The sequence below is a fragment of the Cannabis sativa genome, chromosome 1, assembly GCF_029168945.1.
Source record: "Cannabis sativa cultivar Pink pepper isolate KNU-18-1 chromosome 1, ASM2916894v1, whole genome shotgun sequence".
NCBI lineage: Eukaryota > Viridiplantae > Streptophyta > Magnoliopsida > Rosales > Cannabaceae > Cannabis > Cannabis sativa.
In genome coordinates this window covers 30,059,660-30,083,992 of record NC_083601.1, presented here as the reverse complement: position 1 = coordinate 30,083,992, position 24,333 = coordinate 30,059,660, and the positions used below count along the sequence as shown (strand labels likewise).

The 24,333-nt window shown below is 32.8% G+C and overlaps 3 protein-coding genes across 6 annotated transcripts; all 3 read right to left on the bottom strand.

The window, feature by feature from the left end:
- Positions 1-58: 58 nt before the first annotated feature.
- On the bottom strand, positions 59-3,331 carry LOC115705767 (ribonuclease H2 subunit A). The gene is made up of 8 exons (XM_030633204.2): positions 3,120-3,331; positions 2,955-3,026; positions 2,143-2,266; positions 1,971-2,058; positions 1,280-1,417; positions 1,110-1,197; positions 903-1,023; positions 59-439 (listed from the first exon to the last, which is right to left on the bottom strand). The coding sequence occupies exons 1-8, from the start codon at positions 3,202-3,204 to the stop codon at positions 271-273; spliced, it is 885 nt and encodes a 294-aa protein (XP_030489064.1). The 5' UTR covers positions 3,205-3,331; the 3' UTR covers positions 59-270.
- Positions 3,332-13,205: 9,874 nt separating this feature from the next.
- On the bottom strand, positions 13,206-16,236 carry LOC115705761 (uncharacterized). Its single transcript, XM_030633191.2, has 4 exons — positions 15,790-16,236; positions 14,835-15,488; positions 13,959-14,113; positions 13,206-13,851 (listed from the first exon to the last, which is right to left on the bottom strand). Exons 2-4 carry the CDS (start codon positions 15,463-15,465, stop codon positions 13,585-13,587), a joined length of 1,053 nt encoding a protein of 350 aa, XP_030489051.2. The 5' UTR covers positions 15,466-15,488; positions 15,790-16,236; the 3' UTR covers positions 13,206-13,584.
- Positions 16,237-17,095: 859 nt separating this feature from the next.
- LOC115705781 (vesicle-associated membrane protein 727) lies at positions 17,096-21,756 on the bottom strand. 4 transcript variants are annotated; one of them, XM_030633221.2, is made up of 6 exons: positions 21,552-21,756; positions 20,329-20,549; positions 20,041-20,239; positions 19,833-19,953; positions 17,673-17,735; positions 17,096-17,577 (listed from the first exon to the last, which is right to left on the bottom strand). In XM_030633221.2, the coding sequence occupies exons 2-6, from the start codon at positions 20,516-20,518 to the stop codon at positions 17,434-17,436; spliced, it is 717 nt and encodes a 238-aa protein (XP_030489081.1). In that variant the 5' UTR covers positions 20,519-20,549; positions 21,552-21,756; the 3' UTR covers positions 17,096-17,433. The 4 variants fall into 4 exon arrangements, with proteins under 4 accessions (XP_030489081.1, XP_030489082.1, XP_030489080.1 ...); XM_030633222.2 differs by lacking the exon at positions 21,552-21,756 and adding an exon at positions 20,968-21,267; XM_030633220.2 differs by lacking the exon at positions 21,552-21,756 and adding an exon at positions 21,095-21,265.
- Positions 21,757-24,333: the final 2,577 nt, after the last annotated feature.

Genomic DNA, 24,333 nt, shown 5'->3' with positions numbered 1-24,333 from the left:
TCCATGAAGGTTTTCCTCTTATTGGATTTTCTATATCAAGAATGTAAATACCAAAGAATTGTAGTAAGACAAGGGTAAATATATATCACTGTAAACTATTATAAATATCATGTTCTTCTGGCTCTTCTGCTAAATTCTACAACCTTTGAGAAGCAGCGAACTCAAGCAAACTGCTTAAAACTTGGTTTGTGAAAATGTTGACTAAGTAAATAAGAATACTTGTTCAAAAAAATGGATAAGAAGACAAGAAAAAACTGAGTTCTTGTTCTCTTAAAAATTTGTGAGTTGCTCCAGTTTACGAGCCTGGAAGAATTTGCAGCGCCCTTTACCACTTGATTCAGTCTCTTCACTCTTTCTCTTGGATGTTGTGACACCATATTTGCTTAGCTTTTGTTGCTGCTTCCCGCAGCTGCTATCTTCATCCATCTCATCAGACTCCCTGTGACAGAATCATACAAATTGTATACATAAATAAATATGACCAAGTGATCTAAATGAAGTTCGCAACAACAAGGGTAAACAACACCTCTAACTAATGATATCATATCAGCATCTGAATGTAAGATCCCAGATCTGTTTTCATCAGAAGGGTTAAAGGTGAAGCTCAGTGAATTTCCACCTTCATGCATACTTATTGAGGCTTAGGGGAATCGATGATCTACAACTGCATTTCTTAATTATTAGCTTTGACAAAGTGAAAACATAGCCTAAATTTGCAGTCTCTATTTCCCTGAGTTTCTAGTAAGAACCGAGTAATTAGTTTTCTACAAGAACATAGCTTCAACAAGTTCAGTTGATATAGCAGTATGAACAGACTAGATCAAAGCACAAGCAACACACATTTAGACTCCAAATGGCCATAACAATAAATACATTACATGTGCTTGCAAATAAGGACTAACCACAAGACTTCAACACATTCTTTGATGAAAGGAGTGCAGGTACCCCAACTGAAACGAACCAATGTTGGGAATCCAAATACAGGGTGCTTGTTATGTTTCAACCAGGCCTTTGTTCCAGGATCTGTAAAGACAAAAGCATTACCGGGTGCCTCACACTATAGTCAAGCTTCCAAAATACAGCATCTAAGAAGGTCTAGAGCCTTTTACCTCCAGGGTATCCAGAACCAAAGTTTCTGTCAATGTTTTCAGCTGTTTCATCAAGCACCCATTCTTTCACAGACCGATCTCTTGTAACCTGGATGAGCAAGCACAAAAGGAATTAACACAGTCCCTTAAGAATTTAGAGGAAAACACTAAAGAAAAGGGTGGCTAATTACTTTCGCTACTATACTTGCTCCACTAACAACAGGATAAAGACTGTCAGCCTTCTTTGCAACGACAAATTTGATAGCAGGAAATCTTTCTGACAATTTCACTCTGTACTTCTCAGCATCACCAACAGTGTCCAAAAACACCTGAAACAAACTTGCTTGTAAAATTCTGCCACCCTTCATTACATCACCAAAAACTTCAATTTGACCAAGAAAATGAATTATTTATTTTTTAAATTTGTTGGGAGTTTCACACTAATTCATTCATAATTCTAAACATGGGACTTTTACTACAGGTCCAAATCAAAAACTAGTTATTTAGCTATTTTTAAATGTTTATTTAAGTCGACTCCCATACACCAATAATCTATTATTACTTGTACAAAACAAATTTTTTTAGGCAAAACTAAGGTGAACTAAAAAGGTTAATGACATTGGACTTTTCTTATGATAAATACAGAACAAGCTTTTTCATTCTGTTTGTTGATGGTAGCTTCAAAATATGCAATAATATGACTCCTCAAGAAAATGCATAAATCCTTATGTCTATTCTTCGAGACATGTGTACTTTCCCAACATCCCTAAGTAACAAAGTTCTTTTTCCAGTTTTCACACAAAGGCTCTTCTTTTAAACCCTCATGATTATTCTTCAGCATACGTTCAAATGTATTAACTATAATGTAGGAAAGACTTCTACCTCAGTTAGAAGGACTCCCTTATTTAGTGCCTTTGTGATAAGGCCAATGGCAGATTCATGTGAAATTTCATTCAAGTTAATCTTATCTCTGTTGACAAGAAAGCATAAGAGAAATTAGATAAATAGTGTAAAACAGCTACTGACAAAACATAAACATATGATTCAAACTAACTTCTTTAGCATTTTAGCCGAAAGCTCCCTTGGATCTATAATGTCCACGTCCCATCCTATTGATTCATCAGCCTTTAAGTTTTCAAACAACTCCTCTCTCTTCTCTTCTTTTAAGGTCTTGGAATCTACAGCAAAGGAAGACAAGTTAGAACCATAAAATTGAAGAAAACTATGCATTTCTTCAGAACCATTTGAATGGATAAGCAGCGACACAAATCCAACAAAGAACAGTTCTTCAAATTTTAGCACTATTCAGAACTTGTGAGAGTACCAATTATAATTACAATTAACATTCAAGAAGTCGTTCGAAGTTCAACATCCACATCCTGATGTATTTAAATTTAAAAACATACACAAGAACCACTCAAATACACAAAATAACAACCCCCCCCCCCCCCCCCCCCCCCAACAATATTTTCAAAATTTGTTGCAAAATATAATCTTTTTGTATCGTTGAGTTTGGTTGACAATAGCAACTATTTTGTAAATTGTTTAAAAATGTAGGAAGTCACATTCGAAGGGGTCTATTTTGCAAAGGAACCAGTTTGAGAAAGCATTAATAATCTCAAATTCACACATGTTTCTCTTTCATTACTTTGAAACACACTCCAAATAGCTATATACTGAGAAAGCTAACAACTTTCATCTCAGACTAGTATTTCAGAAATGTTAAAATATAAAATTTATTGTTCAAGTTCATTAGCATAATCTAGGAAAACAGGCATTAAAGACCCATCAAATTCCAAAAGTAAGCACCACAAAACATAACCCTCATATTAATTTTAAGATAAACTTAGAAGTTGGAATCCAAACCTGCAAACTCCAAAGTGGAGAGCGTCTTCTGGTAGGAACGAGCACAGTACAAGCATCCGTACACCATGGGTCCTGTAATATAGCAAAAAAGATTCCAAAAGACAAAAATCAGAAATCAAAGGAAAGATCTTGATAGAAACGAAGGAAGAAGAAGAAGAGGAAGACCGAGAACTGGGCCTCGTCCCGCTTCATCGATGCCCATAATGCAAGGCTCCGAAGCCCACTTGGGCAGAGCCGCCTCCGATCCCATTTCACAGTGATAGCTTCCACTCGTTTCAGTTTTCAGTCACCTCTTTTTTGCCACTCTATACTTCCCGCCACCACCAAGGGATTTTTGTTTCTTTGCTAATTTGTTTTTACTGTGTGCAAGTATAAACATCCAATCAGAATATGCCACGTCATATATACGCATCTGAGTGTACATGTTATTTTTTTTAGAAAGGCCAATCAAAATAGTAAAACACCTCAGTCAAAACTTCCAACTTCCAAACGCATTGGACAGAATTTTCTTTGAGCTTTTTGTGTAAGAAATAGTGACTGTGAAAGTGAAACAAAAAATTATTTAGTTTATACAAAAGAGAAAAGAAAAAAAAAAAGAACCAACAAAAATTATACACGGAAAGGAAAATCAAGTATAAAGAGCATGTAATGAAAACTCAAAAGGATTTTTTTTTTTAATGAGAAATCTTAATTAAAGAGGCAAAGAGCCAAACATTAAGCCACTAAGGCTAGTTTAGTGATGAGAGAAGGATGAAAAAAAAGAGGTCATAGGTTCGAACTCGAAACCTTTAAACTACAAGCTATAAATTGATTGTAAAATAGCTATACTCAAAAAAAATCAAACTACTACAATATGTCATAATGTATACCTCTTCCCATAATATCAAAAAAAAAAAAAAGAACAAATCTATCCAAATTCTAAAATATATGTGAAGAAAATCATATATTTCAAAGAGAGAATCTTATGGAGCATATCTCCTATAATTCATCTTCAATTTTTCCTACTTATTAGTACATTCAATTAATCAATTTAATGATGTTGCACGCTATTAAATAATTTGAATAATTGATGAAGTTTTGAAGGCTGTTTCTTTTTTATTTTCCTACTTAAGTAGTAGTTTATATAGGTTTGGTGATGCCCCTAGTCCATAATTTATCTAGACAAAAACATAATAAATTGAAGTTGTTATGAAGTCTAGAAAGAGTTTTGTGAGTAGTTAGAATGGATTAATCTCTAACTTATTTTCTTGCCAATTTACTCAAAACATTGTCTAACACACACTTGATGTGATGCTTGACTTTACATGTCTCCATATTTTGACTTTTATTCCTACCAATTATGAGAAGTTATACTATCATTTGCCAATTATGATAGTTTGAGTTTTTTAATGCCTTTCTCTAATTAAATACAAACAATTTAAAAAAGAAGAAGAGTTTGATGAAACGCATATGCGGAAAATACCGTTAGAATAATATTGATATTATATTACCTTTTTTAAAACACTATTCAGTATATTATTTTTGTGAACCAGTCATAATCTCATTAATTATTAACTAAAAATATGTTAAGATCTATATTTAGAATAGTATCATAAGTTGAATAGAAAAAGAAAACAATGTAGCTTCACTCATCAAATGGGCTCATTCAATGCTATATGTATAAGATTCATACCTCGATAAGTTTCAATAATTGTAACCAAACTAGATGAGAAGAATGTTAGACTTTTATTTGGGCTTACATTAAATTTTATTGGTTTTATTAAAACTTGGGTTGATTGGATAGTTCTTTGCTGTGTTAGCCCATGTTATTGGTGATCAATTGTTAATGGGCTTAGCATCTGTGAGTAAAGTCTAGGTGAAGCAGAAGTGTGGGCTTTTCTAGTTGACTGAAGCCTTTGATGAGCAGGCCCAGCCCAACTAGGGTTTTGTAGCTAAGTCCCCTCCCTAACTCTATAAATACATATTGTCTCATCACAATTGTATACCTTTTGATAATCAGATAAATAAACTGCTTCTGATTTAGAGATCTAGGGAGGAAGACTTAGTTGATAGTATTGCACTATCAAATTAGAGTAACTGCTGTGGATCAAACAGAGATAATTGCTATGGATCAATCAGGTACACATACCTAATTATTATATCTTATTATTGTGTTCTATGTTATATACAAATAGATCTTGGGTTAATTGTTAATTTATCTAACATGTGGTATCAGATTGCCTATTGTATATGATTTAGAACCTATAATTAGTATAATTAATTTTTATATGTTAATCATCCAAAATTATATATCAATTTCGTTATTATTTTATGTTCAATTTTTTATTTATAAATCTTAAAACTTTAGAAGTTTTATTGATCTTTAAATTTTCTTTTGATTGATATATTATATGCATGAAATTATTATGTATATTATGAGAATTTTAAGTTTAAAGTTTTAGGGTTTATATATATATATATCTATTTTTTTTTCTTTATCAAATTAAATTTAGGTTTTTTGATTCTATTGTTTATACAATAAAATTGATGGTGCAAATCTCATTACCAACTAATTTACAATGTTTCTACATCATTTAATTTGAATTCGGCTGCAACAAAAAAATCAAAATCAAGTTTTTTTTGTTCTTAGTTTTCGGATTGAACACAATCCGATCGACACCCTTATAGTCATTTATACCCGAAATTAATACCATATGTTGATGAGAAATCGATTCCCAATCAAAACCCCTAGCTTTCCCGTTGTTTTTGTCGCGTTTTTTGGCCGGAAAACTGCTCCGACCCGCCTGCGCATGAACCGGGTCGCGTGACCCGCATCAGGATCCGGCTGGAGGTTGAAGAAGCTTCCAGCCCGCGAAGCCCACTCGCGGCAGTGGCGCGTGGGGCGCGTGCAGCCGTTTCAATCGTCGTTTTTTGACGTTTCTTTTTTCCAGCGTGCTCAGAATTTAATTTCTGATTTTCCTATGATTTTTAAATAATTTTTTGACTCCATTTAATAATTATTATTATTTTAATGATAATTATGTAGTTAAAAAATTATTAAAAATATTTTTTGATGATTTTTCGAAATCTGTCGATCATAGAAAATTTTTTGGGTTTCTTCTCGTTCCATCAGGCATAGTCACTCTCTTATTTGATTTATATTGACTATATAATCTCCACCAATATTCTTTGTTTCACATCTTTTAATTATTTGTTGTTCTAAAATTTTAAAACTTGATTGTTTGATGTAAAAATAATGTGTTATGGTGGACACTTTTTTTTTATTATCAATATATTACATGCAATTTATATATAACTTTTTAGAAATTTGGTTGAAAATTATTAAATTTTTAATGATTATTTTATCACCAAATTTCATATGTTATAGAAAATATTTATTTTGGTTGGCTATATGTGTAATTACTTGCCCAAAGGTAGTAGTTATATATATTAGTTCACATTCCATGAAGTGAGTTAATATTAAATGTGTATATTTTAATTATTTGCCCAAAGGTAATAATTTAAATATATAAATTTATTATTATTTTTTGCTTGAATTAATACATATTTTTAAGAAATTTATTTGCCCAAAGGTAATAAAATTCTTAAATGATATGTATTTTTTCTTTGTTGTTAACTTCATGAAGGTAGATCATGTGTGTGTTATATTCTCACCCCAAAGGGGAGTTTATAATAACCAGTTGACTCTACAATATTTTCTAATGCATTGCTCATATTGCTTATTCAAGTTTTAATTTTTTGGATTTTTCGGTCTCCTTTCTGCGAACATTAATAACGTTTTCATCTGAATTCTGAATGCTTCAACTTTAAGACATAGAAACGAGATGTGAAAATTGCTTTAGGCATAATAGATTTGGACTTATGCCTTCGAGAAGAAAAATCTGCTGATCTTATATCAGAATTGTTGCCCAAAAAATTCTTCATGCACATTGGAAAAATTCAAATCATCTTAGTCTCATTGCTATGAAACGTTTAATTCCTGAACATCTTTTGGTGGTTTGCCAAACACCACAAATGCTAATGAGTTTTTCAAAGTAGTAGAAAAACTATTTCACACTAGTGAAATCGCTAAAGTTGGACATCTTATGGATGAAATGACAACCATTAAGTATGAAAAATCAAAGGAGTGCGAGATTTTATTCTGAAAATTATTCATGTTCAGTTCGAGTTGAAAGAACATAATATTCCTCTTCCCGACTTTTACACCATTTTTAAGTTCTTCATGAACTCGCTACCTCTTTTAGCTTTATCAAGACTGCCTAAACACTTATAATAAAGCATGGAGTGTTAGTGACCTTATTTCTCAGTGTGTAGCTGAAACAAGCAAGCTAATAGAATGAGAAGAATGAATCTTCTCACTTTGTTTCTCAACTCAAGCCCAACAAAGGATAAAGAAAATATGAAAAGAAGCAACCACAACCAGGGGCTAAGGGATCTCAGAAAGCCAAGTGAGAGGGAGTCAATGCTTACAGTGGACACTTATATTGGAGTTGACGTTATTTACGTTGGCACCTTAATTCTTGAATTACAGTTTAGTGTTCAGATTGTTTTGAACAGTACTTTATTGATTCCTACTTTTAAAGTAATTCAGTTTCGCTTCCGCTTTTAATTAACAATAATTTTCTTTTCGTTTTGCCAATTATAGTGTTGACATTATGTTTGACTCCGAATAATTGGAAACTGTTTTTACTCTGATATTTCAAATTATCATTGACTTCCTTAGCTTCCTTTTTCAATATTGTGAATATTGTGGATAAGAAATCTTATATTAAGATAACATCCTTATTATTCTGGCACGATAAATCGGGTCATATTTCTAAAGAAAGAATTGATCGATTACTTCTAGCTAAAATTCTTTCTCCTGTTGATGTTTCTGGTTGTGATACTTGTGCTGATTGTACTTGTGAAAAATTGACTAAAATAAGAAAGCAGACTGCTCACTATAGTCACTCTTTATAAGAGATTATCCACACTAACATCAGTAAACCTTATTCCAACACGTTGTGCAGCAACAAGTATTTTATAACTTTTATCGATGTTTTTTCTTCTTATGGCCTCACCTACCTGATCAGAGACAATCCAACGCTCTTGATAAAGTTAAAATCTTTCGAAAGGTTCTTCAGAAATAATTAGGAAGAGTCATCAAAGTTGTTCTTTCAGATGCGGAGGAAAATATTCTGGTTGTTATTCAGAATCTAAACAACACATGAGGCCTTTTGCTGAATATTTTCCAGAATATTGTGTAGTTTCTCAATACAATATGTCAGGTTCACTGAGAAAAATGGCGTTGCTGAAAGCACTCTCATGGATATGGTTAGAAGTATGATGAGTAGAACAAATCTTCCAGAGTTTTTATGAGGTGAAGCACTCATGACTGCAACTTATATTATAAATCGTGTTCCCAGTAAATCTGTTCCCAAAATCCTTTTAAGTTGTGGACTGGGCGGAAGCCTAGTCTGAATCATCTTCGTGTATGGGGTTGTCCAGCTGAAGTAAAGATTTATGATCCTAATTTGAAAAGTTAGATTCGAGAACAAATCGTTGTTATTTCATTTGTTATCCAATGCACTCAAAAGGCTATCGCTTTTCCTGTCTTACTCGTGGTACGTGAATTGTTGAATCTCAGACTGCTAAATTTTGATGTTGCTGAAAATATACATTCACCATCTCTTGAAATGGGGGAGTCATCTAAAGGAATTTTTATTCCTATGTCTTTTTCAAGAGATAATAATAATAGCAGTCTTATTCTTACTCTAGTTGATAACGCTCCCATTGCTGATGAATATATTGCTCCTACTATCCAAGATGACGAGGGTCCTACTATTGATGAGGAACCTATTATTGAAGAAGGTTTTGTTGTTGATGAGGGTCTTGTTATCAGAGAAATCTAATTGTGGAATATGTCATTCAAAATGATGGTCAATAAATAGAGGTTATTCCAGAAGTACCTCCTATATGGAGATCTCAAAGACAAAAGATGTCAATAAGGTGTGATGATAAATTTATTTACCTTGGAGAAGGTGAATGTGATCTTGGTCATTTTGTGGAACCTCTCACTTATAGTGAAGCCCTTAATAGTCCACAATCTTCAAAATGGTTAGCAGCTACGGATGATGAGATCGACTCCATGAAGAAAAATGGTGTATGGGAGCTAGTTTTATTACCTGATGGTTTTAAACCAATAGGTTGTAAGTGGATTTTAAAGGCTAAAAGGGATAAAAAGGGACAGATTGAAAGGTTTAAAGCGCGTTTAGTGGCTAAAGGCTTTACTCAAAGAGAAGGTATTGATTACACTGAAACTTTCTCACCTGTTTCCACTAAAGATTCATTCAGAATTATTATGGCCTTAGTTGCGCATTTTGATTTAGAGTTGCATCAAATGGATGTTAAAACTGCTTTTCTGAATGGAGAATTGAATGAGGAAGTCTATATGTCTCAACCTGAAGGCTTCGAGGAAAATAGAAATGACAATTTAGTTTGCAAATTGAAATGATCTATTTATTGTCTCAAACAAGCATCTCACCAGTGGTACTTGAAGTTTGATAAGGTTGTGACATTGTTGGGTTTCATCGAGAGCAAGTTTGACTAGTGTATTTATATGGAGATCAGTGGGAGTCATCATATTTTTTCTTGTTCTTTATGTAGATGATATTTTACTTGCCAGCAGTGATTTGTCATTACTAAATGAGACCAAAAGTTTTAAATACTACCAATTTTGATATGAAAAATCTTGGAGAGACATCTTTAGTTTTGGAGATTGAGATTTATCATGATAAGAATTGAAAATTTCTTGGCTTACCTCAAGAAGCTTACAATAATCGTGTGCTCAAAAGGTTCAACATGGATTTGTGTAAAGCTGATTCGTTCTTATTTTGAAAGGGACAAATTTACTAAGCAACATTGTCCCAAGAACGACTTAAAAAGAGAAGCAATGAAGAATATCCCATATGCAAATGTAGTAGGGAGTTTGATGTATGCTTAGGTTTGCACTAGACCTGACATTGCTTTCATGGTCGATGTTCTTGGGAGATATTTATCTGATCCTGACCATGATCGTTGGGTTGCAGCCAATAAAGTTTTGAGATATTTGCAAAGAACAAAGAGTTTTATGCTTGTGTATAAGCATGTCAACAATCTTTAAGTTGTTGGTTATTCAGATTCAGATTTTGGTGGTTATGTAGATGATTTAAAGTCAACTTCTGGCTATATTTTCACTTTTGTTGGTGCTGCTATTTCTTGAAAAAGTGTTAAATAGACTTTAATCGTATCATCTACTATGTATGTTAAATTTGTTGCATGTTATGGGGCATCTTTGCAAGCTTTATGGTTAAAGAATTTGATTTTAGAGATACGATTAGTTGATCCTATTTCCTCTCCTATACTAATCTATTGTGATAATAGTATTGTTGTTTTCTTTTCAAAGAATAATGAGATTAGTAGTGCTTCCAAATATAAGGAAATAAAGTATCTCACTATTAAAGACTTGGTTAAGAAAGGAGACATTGTGATAGAATATTGAGAGACCAAGTTGTTGTTTGCAGATCCTCTAACCAAAGGATTAAGTGCCATATTGTTTGATAAACATGTTTTTGATATAGGCATTTTATAATCTTTTGCTCCTTTGGGTTAGTGGGAGTTTCTTGCTTTATCTTTTGAGATTACATTTATATGTAATTTACTTGTTGATGTTATGAACTACTTTGTGGGCCAATACTTTTTTGATTATTGGATGTTTATGCTTTCAGTTAGGCTTTGTTATATTCTCGAGAATAATTGAATTGAAAGCATGTAGTTCATATCTTGTTGTGATCATTGTATTTTAAGTATATTTACTAAAAGACAATGATATTTTGTTGGCTTAATTTTTTAAGCAAGTTTAGTGACACTTACTTATTTATTAAGTAGTGTATGTTTAATTTCAACGCTTATTTATTAAGCATCACGGTATCGATGAAATTGAGAACCGATAAGGATATTATGTTATTTTAAATTGATCACATGTTGAACATAATTCCTTACCACCTTTCTTTTAGACTTATTGACCATGTCGATTTAATACTTTGGTATTTGTGATTATGAATGTCTTTTGTTGAGTTAAAAACAATATGATTGTCATAGTTCATTATCAAAGGTTAAATTGAATAGGTATGTTGAGATCTTTATCGAAGAACTATCATTTTTTAAAGTGGCCACAAATGTTTTCCTGTTGTTCAACCCATGAGTCGTTTTCAAACAAAATTATTTTGATATATAATATATATGTATTAAAATCAATGTAGCCCAAGTGGGAGAATGTTAGACTTTTATTTGGGCTTACATTAAATTTTATTGGTTTTATTAAAACTTGGGTTGATTGGATAGTTCTTTGCTGTGTTAGCCCATGTTATTGGTGATCAATTGTTAATGGGCTTAGCATCTGTGAGTAAAGTCTAGGTGAAGCAGAAGTGTGGGCTTTTCTAGTTATTTGAAGCCTTTGATGAGCGAGCCCGGCCAGTAGGGTTTTGTAGCTAAGTCCTCCTCCCTAACTCTATAAATACATATTGTCTCATCACAATTGTATACCTTTTGATAATCGGATAAATAAGCTTCGATTTAGAGATCTAGGGAGGAAGACTTAGTTGATAGTATTGCACTATCAAATTAGAGTAACTGCTGTGGATCAAACAGAGATAATTGCTATGGATCAATCAGGTACACATACCTAATTATTATATCTTATTATTGTGTTCTATGTTATATACAAATAGATCTTGGGTTAATTGTTAATTTATCTAACAAAGAATACTCAAATCATGAACTCTCTACATAAAACAAGTGACTAGGACTGTAAGTTTGTGCGTATCTTGCTAGTTTGACCTATAATTATTCATGTTTTTCAAAAAATGTGTCGTGTCGTGCTACAAAAAATATAAATTGTGTCGTGTTGTGTCGATACTTTAAGCCTAGTATTTTAGTGTTGTGCTCGGATTCGTATCATGTTTTATTCGTGGCGATCTGTATTTCTTAAATAGGGCATCTCGTTTTCATATTTGTGCTTAAATTCGTGCTTTATTTTTTCATTATTTTTACAATTACTAAAATATAATATATGCATATTTTATAGCTTTAGTTATATTATATAATTTTTTAACAATATTTTACAGATGATCATATAAAAAAATTTATTAGTATCATTAAAGTTTGAATATTTACATATAAATACTTAAATTTTAATATCACCCTATAAATAAATTAATAAATTTTTACATATTATTATTATTATTATTATTATTATTATTATTATTATTATTATTATTATTATAAAGTTTTATAATATGTCGTGTCTTTTTAGGTTTGTCGTGTGTCGTGTCTTTCGGGTTAGTATATTCGTGTTTACGTGTCGTGTCTTTCATGCTTCTCATGTCGTATTGTGCTTAAGGACATACTTTTCGTGTCGTATCGTGCTAATTTGTAGCATCGTACCGTATCATGTTTAAACCTATATTTTTTCATGCCTAATTGTGTTCGTGCCTTCCAAACTCGTGTCAATTTCATGTGGCAAAAAGTCCAGCCATATTTTAAAGCACTACTTGGGACTCATGTGAATAGTTGAAGGGAAATGAAAGTAGTGTGGAATTATTCAACAAGTACTTATGGCTCCTTCATACTTACCATGATTTCCCATTTGACTTTAATTAGTTTCTATCCTGATAATGGCAGTAAGTGGCTTCTAGTAGTATTTTATTTTCTTTGCATTTAGTACTATTTTTAATTTTTATTATAATCGGTTTTTGGGGCCCTCATTTCTTTTAGACAGAAACCCAGCAAACCCTCCTTCAAGTGAATGTCATTTTCCACAATCTATTGGAAGTTTAAGTCATTCATTTATTTACCCCTTTCTCATAAATTTAAAACATACAAAAGAGGACACCACCCCCCACACACCATGTTCATCTCATTTCCACTCTTTTCTTAATCATTTTTAATACTAAAAAAATGTTGATTCATATTAACAAGTGGCTGAACTTACCCTGCAAACTCTGCAAGCCATGTGAACTTTTATGCATCTTCCAATCAAATATCTGAACTCCATAATAATTGGTCTCTGATATTATTTCTTTTATTTTATGTGTATATATTATCACAATGAGAGATCAAATCATATTGGTTAATGTGCTTTAAACAATGCCATCTCAGGAGATATGTCACTCTCACGTGACTCCTACAAAAAATTCTTATTCATTTATAACTATTTTGGTTAGAAACAAACGATCACAACAAAAGTCTCATTTTTCACTCTTATTTCTCTTAATATCAAAACAGCACAAATTTTTGTTACAAGTTGATCCAAGTACTAATATATTTACAATGCACACTGAACTAATATTGTTTTTAAGGAAAGAAAAAAAAAAGTAATAGTAAAAAACATCTCCTCTTCAGTTCACACATGCTCCTCTTTATGGACCCTTCTGCTTGTGCATTGACCACAATTTGCAGAATCAAACTAGAAAATGGAGCTCACATTGGCTAAGAAAGCAGTGAAAAGAACCCATAACATGTCTTGTTAAGTCAGTGATTTTAGGAGAGACTCACTCACTGTGTATTAACATAAGCAAAAACAGAACACAGCAACTCATCTCTGCAATTTCAATCATAGATTATTAGTCTCCTCGATCATCTGAAGCATGGAGGACATTCGTTCTTCGTCGTGACACATGGCAACCAAGTCCAAGTACTGCATTGCGTCGAGAGGAAGAAGCCCTTCTAGGAAAAAGTTGAACAAGCGCGAGTGAGTCCCTTGCATCACATCCAGCGACTGCTCTAGCACTCTCCGCTGCTTCGGTTTGCTCAGTTCCGTTGCCTCTATGTAGGGAAGTACTTGTATTTCCTCCTCCACAAAGTGCTCTTTGCAGTGTTCCTGTTAGTTTTAGCCCCAATAAAGCATTGTTAGTTAAAAACAACGATGTGATGTATAAATCAACAGTACCATATTCACTTTTATATAAGAGAGTTTGGTGTTATCACCAGCAGTGCTTTGAGGCGTTTAGAAAGGTTGGAGAAAGCTTCTAGATAGGCAGGGCTGCCATTGTCCAAAACTCCAATGGATTTTATATCTTCTTTGATGCCATTCATAATAGGTAGGTGCCTAGCATGTTCCTCATTTGCAGCTTTACATATTCCTGCCATCATTATCATCATCATCATTGTCAGCTTTATAGGCTACACAATATTCTCCAAAAACACAAAAAGGGTTGCTTCATAGAGAGGCGACCTCTTTCCATAACACTAAAAAAAAGATGGTTCATCCAAAGTAATCATTAAGTATTTTTCTTCTTTCTTTTTCTTATTAGAATATAAACTTAGACAAAAGTTAAGTAAACTTGTGTAACAGCTTTCCTTAAAAACAAATCAACACAATTAACATTTTACATAACAACAAAACATTGGAAATAATACTGTCTCTTTATAAACCCAATAATAGCATAATCCTATACCCTATCCTCATCCAAAATACCAAATGAATTCCTTGCTTAACACACAAGATTTAATAAATACAATAATAAATGTTTCATACCAAACATGACCTTAATTATGGCATACACACGCACAATAAAAAAAAAATCCAAATCAATTTCATTTATACTCATTAAATTTCCATGGCAGATTTTTAATTACTGTTAAACACAAATCATTAAAATCACAAGAAAAATCATTGAATCAATATAGAGAGATTGCATTCCATCCTACACAAAAATCACTGGAAAAAAAAAATCCAATCTAAACTATTTTTTTACTATAATAAAATTGATGAAAAAAACAGAAAAATGAAAATAATTATACTAAAATGGTTTTGGTTAAAAATTAAAATAAAAGTAAAATAATAAGAATGAAAATGCAAACCTGGATCGGCGGAGTTGAGAATTGGAAAGAGGACTCTTTCCTCCATCTGAGCGTGTTCAAGCATCAACTCCAGCAACTGAGAGTAGCTCCTGTTAAATTTCTTCACTTCCATTTTCGGAGTCCCCACGCGCGGGTCGATTCCTCCACCACAGCCGCCTCTCTTCTTTCCCCCACGCGCCCCCAGGTCCTCTGACCACCTCAAAAGCCTCTCCACGTGCCACGTCATGCTCCTGTGCTGTAACGCCGTTAAAGTCACTACCCACGGCTTCGCATCCTCGCCGTTACACTTTTTAACGGCCAGCGGCGGATTAGGGAACTTTGACTCAATGTATTGGAGAAGAGACTCACGGGAACCCGAAACCCGCTCCGACCCGACTTCAATTAAGGGCGGGTCGGAGATCGATGGGGTGAACCGGACCGGGACTCCCTTGTGTTGCAATGCGAACCGGATGTAAGCCGTGTGGGAGCTGATGGGCGTGCCGTAGAGCCGGACTGTCGAGTGGTGGTCGTGGGGAACGATCTCCGCCGTAGATTTTTTCTTCGGTTTAGCCAACGTTACCGGAACCGAAACTGAAACCGGCGCCATTACCGGAGACGAAAGTTTCTTCGGCTTGGCGAAACAGTTCCCCATCTGTACGACAAAATGCTGGAGATCTGAAGAAAGAACAAAAAAACAACAATGGGACCAAATTAGCTAAATCCAGTTGGTTGAGAAGCGTAAAATACATCAAACCAAGTAAAAGAAAGCCTTTTGAGCTTTCGGGTATGTATAATATATGGAAAAAAAAATCGTTTTGTTAGTTACAAAAGGAAAGATGGGATTTTTTTTTTTCTTCCTTGGGAGCGTAATACTTTTCATCTACAGTAAGATTGAATGGATAAAGTTAAGAAGCCTTGAAGAAAACGACACGAAGATGAAGATTGAAGCAACCCATTTGGAAAAAAAATTACTTACTTTGACTTTAGTCTATTCTACTCAGCCGTTAAAGGGGATTCTGTCCGGTTAAGGCGGTCTCCGGTAACCGGAGGAAGGCAGTCCAATGGATGGGTTTGGTGAGGAAGAGTGAAACTGAAAGAAGAAAACTTTTTCGGTTATTTATTTATATATGACAGAGGAGGAGGAACTAGGAAGAGAAAGATGAAGAAGTAAAATAATGATGAATAATTGCTTGTAATAGAAGAGATTGGAAAAAGAGACTGATCCGGAAGTTGGCAGTAGTAAGAGAGAAGAGAGAGAAATTCCCTCCCTTTTGGGTGGACTAATATGGTGGAGCACAGAACAGGGTTTTACAGTGGTCTCCTTGTTTTATGTAGTAGCTGGCTAGTATAGTAAAACTACGCTCCTCTTCTATTCAGATTTTTCTACTTCTTTTGTTTTGTCTCTCTTGTTTACACCTGTATGTGTGTTTAGTCAACAATCTAACATCCTATTTTATGGCTAAGAAAAAAAAATAGATTATAAATAAATAAAAAATAAAAATAGTTAATTAAGGGAATAAAGAAAGGATAACTTCCAACCAAACCCAAATAGTTATACAACAAAAACAATAATGATAAATCTTTTAATGTTTGGTATCTGAGTTATGGTGGTATCATGAAAGATCAAGTTACCATGTTTGCTTCAATTATTAAGTCATTATCATTTTTAATTATAAATTGCTTAAAATAATGAAACTAACCTAATCTTAATTACAAAATCCAATACAAATTATTTTTTAAAAAGGAAATTTTGTCCTTTGGTTTCAGTGTTAGTTGATGCCATTTTGTGGTCTTTGAAACAATCTATGTGCCACTCCTATTATCAATCATATTAATCATTTTTATTTTTGGTGCTTGCTTTATAATGATGTATTTAAGATAAGACCTATAAAAAAAAATCCGAGTCATTTATAGTAAGCGAAAAATTTAAGATTAAAAAAAGATGACATTTACCGTATGAAGTAATGTTTCCATAATAAAAAGAAATTTTGGAGTTCTTTCTCAACGGTAATGTAATGCTTTGTAGTAGTTTAAAATATTCCTAACAAAATTGTTGAAAATGGCTAACTAGCCGTTAAGCAGTGAGAAAAGAGAGAAGAAAAAGTGGGTGTTGTGGTGGCTCTCTCTCCTCCATGACAAGGACGTCACGTGCGGGGACCCCTTTCCTATGAGGCCAACTCACACATGTGGAGGTCCCCATCCATTTCTCCACGTCATTTTGACACGTTACCCTTGTTGAAACTTTCTCATTCATGGAGACATTTTTTTAAGGGGATAAAAAAGAAAGAAAAAAGACAGCCAATTTTATTCTCTTGTGCAAAAGATGAGAAGGGGCTCAAGATTTTTTCCTTTGCAAATAAAAACATAAGCACATAACAACAAGTAAATAAGGCTAAGTAGTAGTAGGGTACTAGTGTTTTTCTAATTACATGGTTGAACATGTTATATGTTTCTAGACTTTGGCAAAGACTGGAGAGTTTCAATGTACATGATACATAAGAAACGCTTTGTACACCACCAAGTAATGGAAAACGGCTAAAAACATGAGATCAAAATAAAAAAGAAACGGCTAAAAAAAACATTATAATAAAGTTCCAGCATTTGCTTTGTCCAGCGATCATCAACATTGGAAACCTCCACATGCAATAACCCACAGTATCACGATCAATACAAGTACTGCTCCTGCAATCATCAGCTTCATTTGGAGGTTTTGTAGCCACATTTTCCGTCGCAATTGCCTTCCTTGCCTTTGGAAGCTGTCAGCCTGGATTCAAGTGCAGAAGTTCATGTTAGCATATTACATCAACTGTAAGTATATTTATTCCTTCTGAACTACTAAATCAAAAAGCATGTAATTACCTGGAACTGCAAGTTTTCAGTCTTGTCGACCAGAATTTCGATCCTTTCACCACGGTCCAAAACCTGCAGCCAAAAGTTAGGTTGGTCGCCATATATCAGTTAGTAATGCACAAACTGGTCTTACTATAATTTTTATCCTAGTTTTGAATGCCACACATATCAGCCAAAATGACAGATGCCATTCTTCAAACACAGTAAAACACCTTCTTTCTCTTTTTTAATCATCAAGCAAAATCCCTATATTCACTATTATGGGTATGTTCATGTAAATTCTAACTATCTCGGTACCCTTTTGAGCATTTACGAATATAATTTAATTTTTTCCATAAAAAATGATATGGGGGTTCTTGCCCATGACAGTAGAAGTAACTAGACCTTCAAGTAAAAATTATAAACCAAAAATATTTTTAATATACTAAGATTGCTTAAAAAGGGGAAATAAAGAAGAGGAGGAAGGAACGAAGGATCAAACTTCTAAGCAAAGCAATGCCATTTCATCTCACCACTCTACCTTAAAAATCAAGGCCAAATTCTTATATTTGTTTCATAATAATTAAATATCCATTAAGGTGAACAAAACATGAATTCCCTGAAGCTTTCCTTGTTTGGAGCTATGATTTTACCATGGAAAAAAAAATTGTGAGGGGAGAGGAAAAGAAAACCCAAGAATTTTTTTCTTACATTGGATATATATAAGTAAATTGGAAGTGAAAATATAATTCACAAACTTTTCACTTTTCCAAGTGAAATCTATGTGTAAATGTTCTAAATACTCTAAAAGTGAAATCTACATGTAAAAGTTCTAAATACTCTAAAAATAAAAGGAATCTAATTCCTACTTAACAAAATCTCTTGTTTGTTCATTTCCAAACAAAAGAAATGAAAACTATCGAAATGTGTTTTAATTATCCCCTAAAATTCAGGCTCAGAACACAATGAACGGTTCTAAGCCTTTCACAAGCTCGGCCAATATCATAGCCGGGATTTCATATTTTCCACAATGTACAATGTACTATTCCAGTATTAGCTAGATGTAAAGTTAAGCGCAGTGTGCTATTATCCAGATGCAAATAAATAGAGATCCGTGGATTATAAGTTCTTACAAGAATATCAATAAAAATGAATGCAATGTTGTGGGTCTGTATGAAAGATAACATTTACTATAGCTCCAAAGAGCACTTTCCCTTTCTAGAACAATGATAAGAAAAATAAAACTGTGCAAGACAAGCTGCATGCTCAAGTATTTCTGCATCAGAGAGAAGACATCCATACATAACCACACCACCTTAATGTTTGGGAAAGCTAAATATGAGCTATTGTAAGACAATACCTAGATAAGCTTTACAAATATGTTAATAAGGTTTTGTCAAAAAATATATATAATTATAAGTTTATAGGGTGTTTTTGTTGTTATTTTGGTGCATATTTATCTCAACAATATCTCGCCGTCTCTATCTAAGTATATCTCACACAGACAAAGAAAAGCCTATCAAGACACACTACTACGCCACTTTTCTCAATTATTTCTGTAGCAGAAGATAGTCACGTTGTGATAAAAGACAGTGCATACAATAGTTCAAAAGAGTATACTCTTCATACATATGAAAGAATCTCCCAAAACTTGATTGGGAATTCTATCCATAAAAACTGAATCCTCCTATCTTACTAAAACATATGAGATGGGAAATAGAAAACCCAAGCTTATGACTTGTGGACTCAGATTATCATGACTAATTTGGAATCAAAACAAACTAAATGGGACTAAACCATGAATCTAGTCTACCCACCCATCACGAGAGAGAGAGAGAGAGAGAGAGAGAGAGAGAGAGAGAGAGAGAGAGAGAGAGAGAGAGAGAGAGAGAGAGAGAGAGAATAATATAAATATGAGAAGGCCTTTCACAATCTTCTCAAATGCATACCAGATATGTTGCTAACCTAGTGAGAACCCTTCTAACAATGTTAAAATTAAGACTATAGTTGATAAAGTTGACTGCATCATGTGTTAGTTCACGGCTCTAAGAAAAGACAAAGTTAAAAGGAAAGACTTGCATTTTGCGAATCCAAATTCATAGTCAAAATCAAGTAATGCAGGAACAGCCTACTTATCTATCTCCCTAATAATTCTGATTCTCTGGATGAATTAAAAGCACATGGATATACCTTCTCAATATTGTCCATCATAATACCCTTGACCTCAGTGATTTGAGCCTTCAATTTGGAAAGCTTACTCATTTCTTCTGGATGTTCCATACAATATTGCATGTGCTCCTTGAGCTTTGGCCTGTCAAAATAAAGTACATTATATGTACTGATAAAGCATTGCAAGAAAGAAAAACTATTATTTTTGCAGTAGTAAGAAAATACACACCCAAACTCTCTATCAAGATTGTAGGCGATGCTAAATCGGTCTTCGAACAAGTCATCATCATCGTCATCATCAGCAAGAGGATGTGGCCCTTCATCATTAATGCTCATACCATATCGCTGTCTAAAATCTTCCTTTACTCGTTCTAGAAACACAAAAGGGGTGCTCCTCCCAGTTGATTCATCTGCAACAACGAGAAAAACTGCAAACCCAGAGAATTATTTTCAACCATTCATGCTGCTATAAATGTGAACAATTTCAAGGTAACCTGAAGAAAAAAAAAATCATTACCAAATGCATTGTCAATTAGGAAGTTGAAGGTGTATCCATCACACGAATATGTGTACTTGCTGCTATTGGAAGGAAGCTTCTGCAAGCACTGAACGGCAATGGTACTAAAGTTGCCGGAGAAAGATGTGTGTTCTGCCAAAACAACATGTCCTTTTGCAACAAAGCTATATATTAACCCTCTTTCACTCATCTTTGGAATTCACCAAATTCGTTCACGGCTCCTAAAAAAATGCAACATTAATGCATCAAAAATTAAAACTGAAGAAATTTATGAAATTAGACCGAAAGAACAACCCAAAAACAAAAATAAATTCGGTAATCAAATTACAGATTTAGAGTAAATCGCCACTAGATTTAAGCAAAAGAAGCATAAATTGCATGTTTCAAAGAGCTAATCCTCGAACCTAACATTTAAAGTCTTTACAAGTAATTAATTAGTCCAACAATTCACTAAAGCTAATAAACTCAGTACCGATTTGAGTTGATATCTACAATTTTTCAACTCTTAAGATAAACCTCAACAGGTCAAAACAAAGAAAAAGAAAATTTAGAAATTGAATTCCCCATCATTATTCTTAGCAACCAAACAGAATCTAAATGAGAAAGAAGAAATATAAAGGCCAATACAAGCAACCCCACCAAATAGAAAACAATAGCTCTTTCCGATTCGTTTGCTAAACGACAAAGGAGGAAATTTCTCAAACATCGATCGAAATAAGAGAAGATCCTAGACTTTTTTCACTAAATAATGAAGGAAATGACTAACCGAGAAAAGACAAAGAGATCGATGAAGAAAATTGCAGAGATAGAAAGGGGAAAGATTGCTTCGTCGGCAAGAAAAGAGATTGTCTGAAAGTTTACTCCGATGGAGACGTGGTCTAAGGGCTCACCACATCCACTTCCAATGAAGAAATTGTCGTATAATTTCTGTTTAATAAACGATTCCTCCTTTTTATAAATTTATATTTTATTTTTTTATAAAATAAATTTTTAATTTTATATAAATAAAATCAATTTTTCTTGACAAAATATAAGTAAACTGCCCACCAAAGCAAAACTCCACAAGGTAAAACTCTCCTAACTATAACTACCAGTCAATGCACTTCAATTATATAAATCAATGAATATAAATAAAGAGGTTTCTTCACGAAACAAAATTAATATATTTGTTAAATTATGTTTTCAGCTCTTTTAAAGTTATAAAATAAATCGAAAAAACATACCTGTTAGTAGTTGAGTTTGAGTGATTTCTTTAAGACTGGGATCGATCAGACTTCTTCGAATAGATTTAAGAAATCTTTAGGCTTTCGGGTTGTATTATTTTTTTTAACACTTGTTGGACTATTTATAATCTCAAAGTACTAACATCTTTAATTTTCTTCGAATAGAATTAGGATGTCTCAAAGTACTAATATCTTTAATTTTCTTCGAATAGAATTAGGATGTAAAAAAAAGGTGTATCTTAATGAATTAGAATTAAGTTATTTTTTAATATTAAATTATTTTATCTTTTAAATAAAAAGAATTCTTTTACAATTTTTTTTTTTTTTTGACAATGAATTCTTTTACAATTTATACTTTATTTTTATTTAGATAGATTTTTCATTTTGTACTTTATATTATATAAATTAATACGAACAAATATGAATATCATTAATATTGTTAAACTTTTTAGTCATATAATCCTCAAATATTCAAATATATTTTTTCTATCTTTTAAATGGGATAATTATATATACAAAAAAAAATTATATATTTTTACGATTTTTATGTAAACAACACGAAAATAACTACAACATGAAAAGACGGTATTTTCTGTAAATAAAATTATAAAAATCATAAAACTATTTAAAATTTTATTAAACTGTATTTTTTGTACGTTTTTCGTTATTTTTGTCTGTTTATAAAATAATCTTTTTTAAAAATCAATTTTAATTAATAATCAAAACAATACAAATATTTATTATTTTTTTATTTTTTATTTTAAGAAAATAAGTCAAATATAGAATGTTTTAATGAAATAAAATCATATCGTTTTATCCAATCGTATTGTTTTTATTCGCGTACTAATTGTTGAAGATATGATCAGCTATTAATTGGAAAAAATTGATTTGAAAGTTTTCTCTTTTTTTTTTTTCTGAAAAATGTGATCTGAATCACATTAGGACATTCCCGAGAAGACTTCAACAATCGGTGCTGGAACCTCTTCAAACCAGCATAACTCATTGTCTAGCCTAAGGGCATGTTTAGTCAATCCATGGGCCGCAGTGTTATCTTTGCAGGACACATGAGACAAAACTGCCATCGGAAATTTAGACAATAAGGCTATGACATCCTCTAACAGCACGCCCATCTCATTAGCAAAAACCTTCCTGTTATTGATGGCCATAACTACGGAGAGAGAATCAGATTTAACCGCTTCTAGGGGAATCCCACACGAATGAGCCCAATTTAGTCCAGTCAGCAGGGCAAAAGTTTCAGCTTGAAAAACAATAATACTACCTGTAAAGAATCAAACAACAAACAAACAAAACAACATTATTACACGCAGGAAAACCTATTATTCACAAATTAGAGAAAAGTAGTAACAATACTAAACACTCAAATAAAACCCTTCTAACACAGATCTAAAATTATAGTAAAATAATAAAAGAAAACAAAACTAAACACCCCCTACTAACCAAAGTCCTACACTTTGGTTAGTAACTAACAAAGTTATAATTCGTGTACAAACTGAGCAAGGAGACACACATAATCCATATTGTTGTACTTAGAATCCTTTGGTTAGTACTAGTCCTTAGTGCAGTGTAATTAAATTGTCAAAAACCTCAAACTTTTAGAAACACTATTGTTTACTATATGAAATAAAAACCTTTAAATTAAACTACAATACTAATCTCGTAATGGTTTGCTTAATGCAGCCAAAATTGTATGATTTGCTGACATAATAATAGCTCCCACACCAAATAACTTTAGATTCCTTTAAGACAGCTGCATCTACCAGCAAAGTGGATCCATTGATTGTGAAAGGATCCCTTTGAGAAGGAGAGTAGTTAGAAACCCCATCCTCACTCATAGCCAAACTTTTCTTTACTAGCTCTTTCGTTAAATCAACAGAGTCACAGAAACTTGAGATCCAACCAATTATTTGCTTAAGGTGTTTTGAGGATCACCATGAGTCATCTTATTTCTCTCCGTCCATATAGTCCATGAAATAATAATTAATCTTTCAAAAGGATTATTCTCCACAATCTCATTAGCATAGCTTATTACTTGCTTAAAAGATAAATTTTCTTTCGTCTCGTGAAGGAAAGGGTAATCTAATAAAGTTCAAATTCCTTGAGTCCAGGGACACTAAAAAATTTCATGTGAATTAGAATCACCCCATAATCACAAATAGGACAGTTGTTATGAGGAATAACCTTACATTGAAATAGGCCACCATTCGAGGGTAGAATCTATGAAAGAAACTTGCACTTAATGTTCACGATTATATAGATACATAATATAAAAATTTTCGGTTGATTGATGATTTCTAACTTCTTTTAAGAAAGTTTCTTATGGGCTAAGGACATTTCTAGTGCATGTATGAGTTAATTAATATGAGTATATTATCTATAGATACTTATATTGGTTAGATTTTCTATCTCTTTTATATGTTTGAATTTCATTCTTAATTTGTGTAGTATAGTTTGAGATTTTTTTTTTTTAAATGTAATACTTTCAGATTTGATGACATTAAAAATAGTGTTAAATTTAACACATTGAATGTGGCACTTAATTGAATCAGACCATCATTAATAAATACTCCATTTTAAAATTTTCTATTTAAAAAATTTGCAACATAAATATATATATTTTAAGGAGGAAAACTACCTGCTAATTGCCTCAACCGCTTGGATTCAGGTGGAAGCTCTTGCTGTTCGCTATGTTGTTTCTCAATGTATCAACTTTGGTTTTCTCAACAATCAGTTCAAATGAGACTGCAAGAACTTATACATAAAC